This window comes from Scaptodrosophila lebanonensis, unplaced genomic scaffold (genome assembly GCF_003285725.1).
Source record: "Scaptodrosophila lebanonensis strain 11010-0011.00,11010-0021.00 unplaced genomic scaffold, SlebRS2 tig00000024-arrow-pilon, whole genome shotgun sequence".
NCBI classification, from domain to species: domain Eukaryota; kingdom Metazoa; phylum Arthropoda; class Insecta; order Diptera; family Drosophilidae; genus Scaptodrosophila; species Scaptodrosophila lebanonensis.
Window position 1 is genome coordinate 1,873,838 of NW_022060538.1, and position 12,322 is coordinate 1,886,159.

Below are 12,322 nucleotides of genomic sequence, written 5' to 3' on the forward strand. Positions count from 1 at the left end.
AATTTGTATGGCTGTTTCCCACAAAATCTACTGGACAAGAAGAAGTCGTACGTAAGCTGAAAAGTTGGTCTGATGTTTTTGGGTTTCCAAAGCGCATTGTAAGCGACAGAGGATCGGCATTTACATCAGTTGCATTCAGCGAGTTTCTGAACCAATACCAGATTGACCACGTGCGTTGTACTACAGGAGTAGCCAGAGGGAACGGGCAGATAGAGCGCGTTAATCGTTCTATTTTGTCAGTCATCACAAAATTGTCGATTGATGAAACGTCGAAGTGGTTCAAACATGTGGCGCAAGTACAGAAAGCTATTAATTCAAACGTGAATGCAAGCACAAAGGCTTCTCCGTTTGAAGTCATGTTTGGTACAAAGATGAACAACAAAGTCGAGGATCGCGTTTTGGAGATACTAAATGAAGACAACATCAAGCAGTTCGATGATGAGCGCCTAAAATTGCGTCAGCTGGTTAAAAATAACATTAAAGATGCACAACGAACCTATAAGCGCAATTTCGACAAAAAGCGTAAACGAGAGCATGGCTATAGCGTCGGCGATCTTGTTGCAGTAAAAAGAACGCAGTTTGTTGCCGGTCGCAAGCTAGCCACAGAGTTCCTGGGTCCGTACGAGGTAACGAAGGCTAAGAGAAACGGCCGTTATGAAGTCAAGAAAGCAGCAAACGTCGAAGGGCCAAATGTTACGGCTACAAGCGATGACAATATGAAGTTATGGAGGTATGTGGCTGAAAACGAGGATCTGTTGTCATCTGGGACAGATGACGAGAATCAGGAGGGCCGAATGTAAGCAGGCAAGTTACAAGCGATCAGGCGACACACCAAAAGCGACAAAGCTACAAAGCGGAGGGACAACAGACACAAGAGAAGAGCAAGTCGTTAGAAGCAGTCGAGAGAGAACAGTCGTTGCAGAGAGTCGTCGTGAATGGTCGTCAGTCGAAGAAGTTGTCAACGCCAACCGTCGTGAACATATTAATCATATTGAATTGAATTGAACTGAATTAATTGAACTATTGTTATAATTTGTATCATTTTTAAAATATATTGTACTTAACATAACTTTACATATATATATATATATATGCACTGACCTTTGGTAATTATTGAGCAACGCGAACCGTTTGCAAATCTAAAAACAAGAGAGAACGCTACAGTCGAGAAGCCCGGCAGTAAAATACCCTGTACTCGCCACAAAACAGGAAAATTATTAAAAATTAAAATTAAATTATGAAATTAAATTATAAATTTCAATACATACGTAGATATGTACATACATACATGCAAAAGTAAAGACATGCATTCTCTTTTGTTGGTATTAAATTCGTTAAAATTCAATAAAAATATTATTTATGAAGCTAATACGAGAATTATTATTTAATATACTTGTATTAGCTAAAGAGTTAATTTTAAATCTTAATTTGACTGGACTATATGTACAGAATATTTCAAAGTCGGGAAACCGGACATTAGTTTCTCCACTTGTTTTTTTTTTGTTACAGAGATGAGCAAATATTAGAAAATATATGCATGCGCGTTGAAAACCTTAATAGACAGCTATTTGAAGATCGACGATCACTGCCTTCGAAAATGGGTGATCGACCATTTCGACGATATTATTTTACCCTCTTGGTGCCAAGCAAAAAAACTATAGCGCATTTTACAGCTTCCGGCAAAATGCATCGGCTCTTTTTTTTTTGTTGATGTCCCCTATGCTTTACTTTGAGCGTTGAAAACAAAGCTCTGTAGCTTTGTAACAGCACCGGCTCTGAACAGCACTTCGAAGCAGAGCGAATAGCGAACAGCGATGTCCCAGGCTGGCATATCAATCAGGATTTAACAAGCAAATTTATGCACTTGAGCTCTAAGCAAGCATACATGCTCACACGAATACTCGCCTATGTGCAAACGAGCATGTGTGCGTATACACACACACACACACACACACACACACACACACATACACACACACACGCATGCCATTCGCTTCATCTGTTTTGCATATTTGAATAGTTTTTATTTACTTCAACTCACAATTGCACTTTTGCCATTACTTTGGCTATTATGCTGGCGCTTTTAACGTGTAAGCCGTTGACAACAACAACAACAACATAACAGCAGCAACAAATATAACATTGTGTAAGTGTGTGTGTGTTTGTGTTCATTATTTATGCATAGGTGTTGGCTCTGCTTGGCTGCTGCTGCCTCTGTCGCCCGCTCCCAGTGCTATGCGTGTAGCTTTGCTTTGCATATTAAAGCAACATCATTTTCTTGGCTCTTTCCCTCTGGCTCTCCTCGTGTATTATCCCTGATGCCGTTTATCCTTTTTTGCATTAAACAAAGAGTCAACAGCAGAAACAAAAGCAGAACACAACAACAGAAGCAATAGCAATGTGAGCAACAAAGTATTCCATTGAAATTTAAATATGCTTTGCTCTGTGTTTATATCCATGGTTAGCCCAGCACATACATACATACATACATCCTCGTACACTTCTATACTCGTACACCGGCATTTTAATAACAAAAGTCTAATTATTTATCAACATTTAATATTCATATTGCCTGTCTTAGAAGCACAATCAGCAGTCGTATTCGGGCTCTTAGAAAGGCTTAATGAATTTGAATGAAACAAGTACCCATTTCTTATATACGAGTAGTACGAGTATGCCCTGTACCCAGTGTACAGTAACTAAAAATAAGTGTGTTTAATAGGTATGTTTAAATTAACATTTAATGCAATAATATCAGCTGCTCAAATTTAGCTTAAGTCGAATCGGTAAAAATTTATTGTCCCTAGCTTGGTAACATCATCTGACCGAAATATGTCAATTGTGGTATGCTTGCCGACTATTTGTTTATGCGAACTCGCAGGACCTGAGGGCATTAAAAATATATCTTATGAATCGACTGAACAAGTATTTAAATACATACATCTGTAATATAGTGTAATATAGTTTATTAATTGTGTGCTTATTTTACAATGTTGTTTAATATATACATTTATACATTCACTGTTAGGTATTTCTAAATGAACTCCGTTTGCTGTCCGCCTCTGGCGACCACACAAGCACAACTGAGTATATAGTAATTGATTGATATCGATAACGCAGTTATCGTAGTTCATCTTACGAGCTAGATCTACGAACTAGGTCATTAGTACAAATGAGAGAACTAGTAACTGCCACTTTGTTTACAACTCGGCCAACCTGACAAACAGACCTCGATCTCGGTCAAAAACATACAGAAATTGTCTTATTTAATATTTGTGTCCAAGGTTTTAATCTGGCCGGTTCTAAAATTCCTTTATATGGTATTTGTGTTAATTGACAATTATCTATATCAGTAACTTCATATCTATCATTTTCAAAAACACGGCTTATCTTATATGGCCCGCGGTACTTTGGAGCGAACTTTTTGCATGTGCCTGTAGTTACATCAACGTTACGAATGGCTACGTAATCTCCACACTTATAACTTAACGGCGGCTTGTTTTTCAATACACTAATTTTTTCGTTCCTAACCTGTGACTGCGTTATTTTTCGACTAGCTTCTTGTCTTATTTCTTCGAGATTATTTTGATTATTTGTAGTAAATTTTTCCTCTAGATATTCCGATAAATCATCTATCATGGCGCCTCTCTGATTAACTCCGAATAAAAGTAAACTAGGGGTTTTATTTGTACTGCTATGAACCGAATTGTTAATGGCGAATTCCACCCTATTAACTAACTTGTACCAATCTTCTTGATTTAACGGATTTGACAACTTTCCCAACATAGGCGTTATTACGCGGTTTACCCGTTCTACCTGCCCATTTGCTTGAGGAGCAGCAGTTGCTACCTTAATATGTCCAATATTTCGTTCAGACAAAAACTCAGTAAAAGCCATTGACGTGAAACAACTTCCGCGGTCTGAAATTATTCGGCGGGGGCGACTGTAATAGTCGAAGTATTTTTTCAAACAAGCGTTAACTTCCTTTGTACTCGTCGAGTTTACTGGATATAATTTTACGAATTTGGTAAATGCGTCTATCACCACCAACAAGTGTTTTTGCTTTGATTTAATACTAGGAAGTGGGCCTAAATGGTCTATATGTATCGTATCGAAAGGGACAGGTGCTTTTGGGATACTGTGTAGTGTTCGGTTGTTTACTGTCTTCGGGACAGAATGCAATATACATCGTAAACAATTCCTTACAAACTCTTCTATTTTACTCCTCATTAATGGGAACCAGTACTTTGATTTCATATCGTTATAGCATTTTTCGGCGGCTAAATGTCCAAGTTTCTCATGGCTCATTCTAATTAACTGCTCCTGCATACTTAACGGAACGTAAAGCGCTAATTCATTACTTGCGTTTACACGATAAACTGCTCCATCTATTAATGCATAATTATCAACAGGGTGATTCTCTAACTCTTCTCTTAACTCATTAATAGCCTTGTCTCTCATCTGCTCAGTTTGTAATAATAGATCCATATCCTCTGAACTCGCACCGACTACACCAACACACTCTGAATCTACGCATTTTAACGGATATGTACCATGAACGATTTCATTATTGCTATTTTCTAACGGATTCTTCTCTTCACTATTACTGACCGCGAAACTTTGCCCCGGCCTATCTAACGGTTTATCCAACGGGTTTTCTATCCGGTTATCAAGCGGGTTACCTTCCTCTATCTGCTCGACAACATGTCTTCCAAAACTTTGAATAACATTTAATAGCTCTACACCTGACTTACTAATATTCATGGGGCCAGGCTTGGTATCTACCTGACTTGGCAAAACACACGGTTCTACTGGCAATCTTTCATCATCGTTTATAATAAACTGAGTCTGCCTACTCAAGGCATCAACATGTGGCATACTACTTCCTGGCCGATGTACTAGACATTCTATCGGGTAGTTTTGTAATTCGAGTACCCATCGGCCTATTTGTGGGTTCACCTCCTTTTTTTCTAGGGTACAGGCCAGTGCGTTACAATCTGTTACAATTTTAAACGGTCTATGTTCAAGATAAACTCGGAAACGCCTTAATGCATATATTATTGCTAAGGTTTCAAGCTTAAAACTGGTCATTCGTGCTTCATCTGCAGATGCCTTAAGAGAATAGAAATATACTGGGTGCATTCTATTATCATCCTGCTTCTGAAACAATATCGCACCAAAGCCTCTTGAACTTGCATCCGTATGAAGTTCAGTTTCCCGTTTCGGGCTGTAAATTGCAAGAACTGGCGGTGTGGACAAAAGAGCCTTTAATTTTTCAAATGCTGCCATTTCTGTTCCCTGCATTGGAAAAGGTCCCTTATTTTTTAATAATTCTACTAGCGGTTTACAAATACTTGCAAATGATTGGACGAAACGGCGAAAGTATGAAAACAACCCTATACAAGAGTGCAACTCTCGTACATTTGTTGGTATTGGATAATTTTTTATTGCTTGTATATGGGTGTCGTTCGGCAAGACTCCACTTCTGCTCACACTATAGCCTAAGTAGTCGATGGTTTTCCTAAAAAATTTACTCTTTTTAAAGTTAATTTCTAATCTGTTTTCACTCAACCGGCGAAGCAATTTAGTCAGTGTATCAAAGTGTTCTGCTATACTTGTTGTTGCCACTACAATATCATCCATAAAGACCACAATTTTATTGTTTCGAACTAAATCATTTAAAGTGTTTGAAATGAATCTTTGAAAAACTGAGGGGCCATTTTTTAATCCAAACGGCATTCTGAGATACTCATACTGTCCCTGTGGAGTTACAAAGGCTGTATACTTAATTGAATCTTCATTTACTCCTATTTGGTGAAATCCGCTTTTGAGGTCAATCACCGAAAAGTATGTCTTTCCTTCCAAATATTCTAGGCAGTCCTCAATTAACGGCAGAGGAAAATTATCACGAACTGTTAGCTTATTTAAGCATCTATAATCAACGCACATACGTATTTCACCGGATTTCTTTTTAACGAGTACAATTGGAGATGCATACGGTGAATTACTTGGTCTAATTACTCCTAATGCCATTAATTCCTCAATTATTTCTGAAACTTTGCCCTTCTCATAAAATGAAAGTCGTCTCGGACCAAAGCTAAAAGGGGTACTATTAGTTAATCGGATGCTTATTTTTCCTATCGGTTCAATCATTGTATTACTCCAAGAATTTATATAATTATTATAAATAAGATCTCTACACTGTTCAGCTCTATTCAAACCAAATTCGCAGCCAACATCAACCTTTTCGTCCACTATTGCCGCCACTCCGGCACATACATCATGCAGCTCCAACAACCAACGGTTATACAAATAACTGTTTTTTACAAACTTAATTACTGAATTGTTACAGGCTACATTATTTTTAGATATGTTCTTAAACAGGGATGCACAGAAGGATTTATATTCACATTTAATGACATTCTGATTTACAGCTTTAACATTGTTTTGTATTAATCGAACTTGGAGGATACTGAGGGCATCTCTCCCAAGCACTAACTGTGTTGGTAGTCTACCATTATCTATAACTAAAAGTAAAATTTCATAATATTTTCCATTAAATTTAATACGGGATTTCACTTGTCCGCAAACAGAAAGTTGGGTTCCTCCCAGTCCATGATATTTCTTCATAAATGGATTTTCCAATACAAAATCATTTGGTACTACGGATTTATATATAAAACTAACTGGGCTGCCAGTATCAAAAAGAGAAAGAATTGTTGTAAAATCTGTGCATCCACATTTACTACTTAACAAACAAAAACTCACTAATTGTATGGCTGCCACATCGTCTTCTTCCTTTACCAGCTCTGCAGTAGCGGCAACTGTATCTTTCATACGGCGTTTCGGGCAGTCCCGATGCTGATGGCCTCTCTCCCCGCAAGTGAAACATCCATCGATTGGACGTTTCGGCTTCTTACACTCAGTCGATATGTGACCCATCTGACGGCAGTTGTAGCAGCGGACTTCACGTACTGTAGCTTTATTCGTAGAGCCTGCTTCGTTCAATAACACCAACGGCCGGATTTTGTCGAGCTGGATCACTTTCTGACGTAGCTCTTTTAGGGTCTGACAAAAGAACAACGATGACGTAATACCAACTCCATCGCGCAAGCCACACACAATGTGTTTGATGACGTCGCAATCTTCCAAATCGGCTTGACGCGCAATACTGCACATTCTTATAAAATAATGAAAAGCCGATTCGTCTTTAGCTTGCTTGCATTTTTTTAACTGCTCGCCAATCTCCAAGCGCGTGCACTCCTCCCCAAATACATCCATAAGCTGCTTACGTAAATCGCCCCACGGTATGGCTCCTTGATGGAGGAAATATTCCTTTGCCGATCCACTCAATAAACGCTTTGCATAGATCCACAAACGTTCATCTGGCACTCCAAGCATGCTACAAGCAGTCTCAAATTCGACAATCCATAAACGAACGGGCAAATTATCATCGCCAGAGAATGCTTGCACGACCGCTTCCAAGTCTTTTATATCGATACGGCTAGGATAAATTTCAGCAACACTGGACGCTCTTGATTCCACAGAAAGGTGACTCATTCCTACTTCAACACGCTGCAACTCCGCCATTTTGTCTTCTTCAAAATCACGCTTCTCAGCCGCCTCCACGGTTTGAACGGCGTTGCAAAATTTCGAAGCGTCGTCGCATACCACCATGGCGCCACATTTCTTCATAATTGTGTCTGCATTGATTTCGCCTTCAACGTGATTTGACTCGATATTAATTTCATGCGGCTGTACAGAGGTAATTTCTACCAAATTCTGGGTCTTGCATTCAGTTTGTGCTCTTTCCCTCTCCTCATCCATCACTGTTTTTACCGCTGTGCGCAGTTGGTAAATTGAGGCACCGTTATCTAAGCGTACACCTCTTTCGGTTAACAACGCGCACAGTTCTTCTTTATTTAGCTTTATAATTTCGGTATACTTCATTAACTTAACAGAGGGCTGTGGCTTCACCCCACATCTGAATTGTAATATAGTGTAATATAGTTTATTAATTGTGTGCTTATTTTACAATGTTGTTTAATATATACATTTATACATTCACTGTTAGGTATTTCTAAATGAACTCCGTTTGCTGTCCGCCTCTGGCGACCACACAAGCACAACTGAGTATATAGTAATTGATTGATATCGATAACGCAGTTATCGTAGTTCATCTTACGAGCTAGATCTACGAACTAGGTCATTAGTACAAATGAGAGAACTAGTAACTGCCACTTTGTTTACACATCAAAGGGTTCTTTTTATTTAACCAGTTTCGGTAAAATTTGATCAAAAGTTATATAACGTACATATAGTTGTATACATTTCTGTATATACATTTCTTTTGCATATATACATGCTTGTACATATGTAAGAATGCGCTTAATAAATTCCAAGTATTTCAGGATCAAACAACACAAAACACCTTTGGAGGGCGGAAGGGAGCTGCGTTAAAAAGAAACTTAAATATGCCCTTTCATGGACATAAATTAGTTTAAATAAATCTAGGGATGCAGCTCTTATTATTTTCCTTCATGCATTTCTAGAACGATTCGAGTTGCTAAGCTGATCAAGTAAGTATATTTACTTTATGGACTGCACCAAATCAGTAACACGATTTGAACGATTTTCAAATTGTCGAATTAGAACATAGCTCAAGTTTTATGGCAATTTGTCTACAGATATGTTCTTCTTCTTCAATTTGATCCCCTTTTTATTAGAAATAAAAAGCTTGGGTTCTATCTATACACCGGAATACCATTAAATACGATTCCATACAGTATTCTTTCATAACTGCATGGACTTTTCGCCATAGTTTTGCAAGACAATAACGAAAAACTGAGCAGATTTGATTAGAATTAGGTTTATTTAAAGAGGTGGACAAGGAAAATAGTGTCCGTTTTTTGTAGTAATGCAAAAGGATTGTTTTTAAGTTTCATTTCATTTGACTTCCCAGGCCTATTAATTTATTTGTTTGCGCACTTGCTCCCTAGTTGCGTCCAGTTGTGGGAAATATGGCTGCAAAGCTGTGGACAACGCGAGCATGAGAGAGACAAGACGATAAAGCCATAATTTCTCAAACTGCAGTCTTACAGTCCACACCTTTTCATATTCATTTCATTTAACTAAGCTGTGCGCTCGTCGCTCAGCAAAGGTGAAACCAAAGTGAGGCGACGATGCTGCCCGCTAATTGCACACGGCAGCTTGAACTTTTTTAATTAAAAGACGCAGCTAGCTAGCAAAACGCCAACTGGTCGTCCAGAAGCCAGCAGCCAGCAGGCCAACAAATCTTGACAAACGTCGAGCGGCTATAAGTAGCAACAAATCTTTGTTAATGTCGGTTGACACTTGCATCGTCGTCCACCGCTCGCTCCTCGCCCATCGCCCCACGCACATCGCCAGACCATCGCACTAAATGAAAAATACATATAGTAGATATTTTTGTTTTTGTTTTACACTTTACATTCTCTAAGCAATTTATATGAGGCGAGTACTTGGCTGTTATCTTGCGTAATTACGCTTTTGCTGGCGCTTGCATTTAGGCTGAAAAGAAGGCCAGGTCTGAGGCTAAGGTGGAGAAGAGCGCAATAACAAGAACAAGAAATTGTTTATTGTTGCAAGTTGTGGAAAAAGTTAATTGAGTTTGTTTTAGCCCCTGCGCAAAAACGTTGACAAAGTTGCGAAATTATAGCTAAGCACAAAGCTCGATGCATTTATATGACAAAGTGCATAAAAAGCAGCGCTCTCGAGAGCGCTTTTTACAAACGGCCCTTCTGCAAATTGGTTTCGCATGGGCACCGCTCTAATGATATTGGAAATTACATTTTCCACTCGTAGTTGGGTATTTGCACAGGCGGCTGGGGCTCACAGCTCGGTTGGAAAATAATTGAAACGCAAAAAAAACAACAACAACAAATAAAGGCCATCTCGCCCGCTTGCCTGACTAGCTGACTGACGCACTGACTGACTGACTGACTGGCTCATTGCTTGTGTTGGGAATGAAAATCCACTTGTCCTTTGGCATTGTCGTAAAAGCGGTTGGTTAATAGAAATGGCTGCTAATTGCTGCATTCCGTTTGTTCTGTTGCTTTAGGATTAGGGATTGGAAAACAGTTCGCATAAAAGTATTTGTAAGCTTTGGATCAGACGTACAGTGGCTCAGAACTGATATAAACATGTTCATAATTTTAACAATGAAAATATAGACAATTTTTGCTTATTATAATTTTGTTGATTGACTGTTAATGCTGGTATTCAATTGTGCGTAAAATTGAAATTGAAATATTGAAAGCCTTTTGCCAGTATCGCTGGATCAAAACACAACTAAGTTGTCACTTTTTACATTTTTATAGCCTGTACCCAAAGGGTGAAAGGCTATACTAGTTTTGTGCGCATGTATGTAACACACAGAAGGAGGCGTGGCAGAACCCACAAAGTATATATATTCTTGATCAGGATGAGAAGTCGAGCCGATATAGCCTTGTCCGTCCGTCCGTCTGTCCGTCTGTCTGTCCGTCTGTCTGTCCGTCTGTCCGTCTGTCTGTCCGTCTGTCCGTATGAACGCAAGGATCTCAGAAAGTATAAGAGCTAGAATAACCAAACTTCGTTTCCATATTCTCCTATGACCGAGAAAGTACGAGTTTGAGTTTTTTTTCGATGCACCCCCCCACTCCCCCGCAATTCGTGTTTTTTCTTATAACTTCCGTAATTCTCGGAATTTTGAAATCAATTTTGGTAGGTACATCCAGTTAGTACTAATGTGTCCGTATGCCAAATTTCATCATGATAGGTCAATTTTGAAGAAAGTTATAGCCATAAGTAAAATCGCTGCTCATGCGCTGCCTCTGTCGGCAGCGCTGCCCGCAGCTGTTGTTGTTGTTGCTGCTTTGGTTCAACTTTGTGCTGCATACATACACGCATATAAACACGCATAGGTACGTGATGTAAATGTATGCTGTTAAAACTGAACATAAACATGTATTCTCATTTAATTTAATTAATTAATTCATTCATTCATTTTTTTTAATAATTTAATTGTTTTTTTAATTTTTTTTTATTTTTTATTTTTTTTAATTTTTCTTTTTTGTGGAGAGTACAGGCTTTTTTACTGTCGGGCTCGACTGTAGCGTTCTATCTTGTTCACTTTGCAATGTGTAATATTATTTTATATGTGTAGAAGTAACAAAATTGATCAATTTTCTTCATTTTTATTTTGTATTTCACTTAACCCAATGCTTGCTGTGAATCACAACAATTCTGTCTCTGCTTCAGACTTTTTGTTATTCTTTTCGGTCTGTAAGCCAGCCATAAATACAATCTAGAAAAATCGAATCCATACTTTATAAATCTAATTTAAGGCGCACAAAACATATTTAAAATTTTACATCGAATTGGGAAAAAGCATAGACTACCGTATATTAGATTCGTCTCGACATATTAACAGTGCAAAGTTTCATCGCAATTGCTCTAATATTGTGGGAGGAGTTGTTGGCAGCGATTTGACATCGTCTTGTCATGCTTTCTAATGAATGCTCTAACATAATTATGGTCTCTACAGGAAGTTTAACCGCACAAATGGATGCATTTCAAAGATTGTAGATATGTGGAAATTCTATGTTGGTATATATATAACAATTAGGCATCTTATAATATAATAATGCATAATACATAGATCCACGAAGGATCTGAATCGGCGAATATACAATACTAATTTCACACATCGAGTACACTGCATGGGGAAAGGAAAACCATAAGAACCGAATGCATTCTTGTTTTATGTGCACAAAGTTTTGTTGAAAAGCTTATCACTTTTAAGTGTTCATTACAATTCAGGGGTGGGCGATTACATTGGAAATATGTACTTTAATGCAAAGTCCTAGTAATATCCACTTGATGCACAACCGCAAGTTCATGCTATACTTAAGCGCCTTTTTTGTGTACATATGTATGTTATGTATATGCTGTGTGCTTCCTGCCATTTTATTTCTCATTTATTTGCCGTCTTGTAAAAGCTGCAATTGATTTCAAATTCTGCGCAAAGACTCATGGCCAGCAAAAGGAGCAATCGAAAACATTTTGCGAAATACACCAAACGGGCTTCCCGTCGTGCCCGCTTTGATTGCTTTGATGCGTACACTCGACGGGTGGTGGATGCAGATTTGGCCGCAATGGTTCAATTGCAGTATATTGTACTTTAAAAATGGCAAGCAACCAATAAAAATATATACTATGCTAAGTAGTTTAAATTAGTACAATATTATACCTCATATCAAAAGAGAGAATGTTAGAGTGCAGGGTGCACTGTATTATATGCGTG

The 12,322-nt window shown here is 38.3% G+C and overlaps 1 protein-coding gene across 1 annotated transcript; it reads right to left on the minus strand.

The window, feature by feature from the left end:
- Positions 1-6,393: 6,393 nt before the first annotated feature.
- On the minus strand, positions 6,394-8,194 carry LOC115621467. Its single transcript, XM_030515127.1, has 2 exons — positions 6,769-8,194; positions 6,394-6,691 (listed from the first exon to the last, which is right to left on the minus strand). The coding sequence occupies exons 1-2, from the start codon at positions 7,948-7,950 to the stop codon at positions 6,683-6,685; spliced, it is 1,191 nt and encodes a 396-aa protein (XP_030370987.1). The 5' UTR covers positions 7,951-8,194; the 3' UTR covers positions 6,394-6,682.
- Between the last annotated feature and the right edge of the window lie 4,128 nt (positions 8,195-12,322).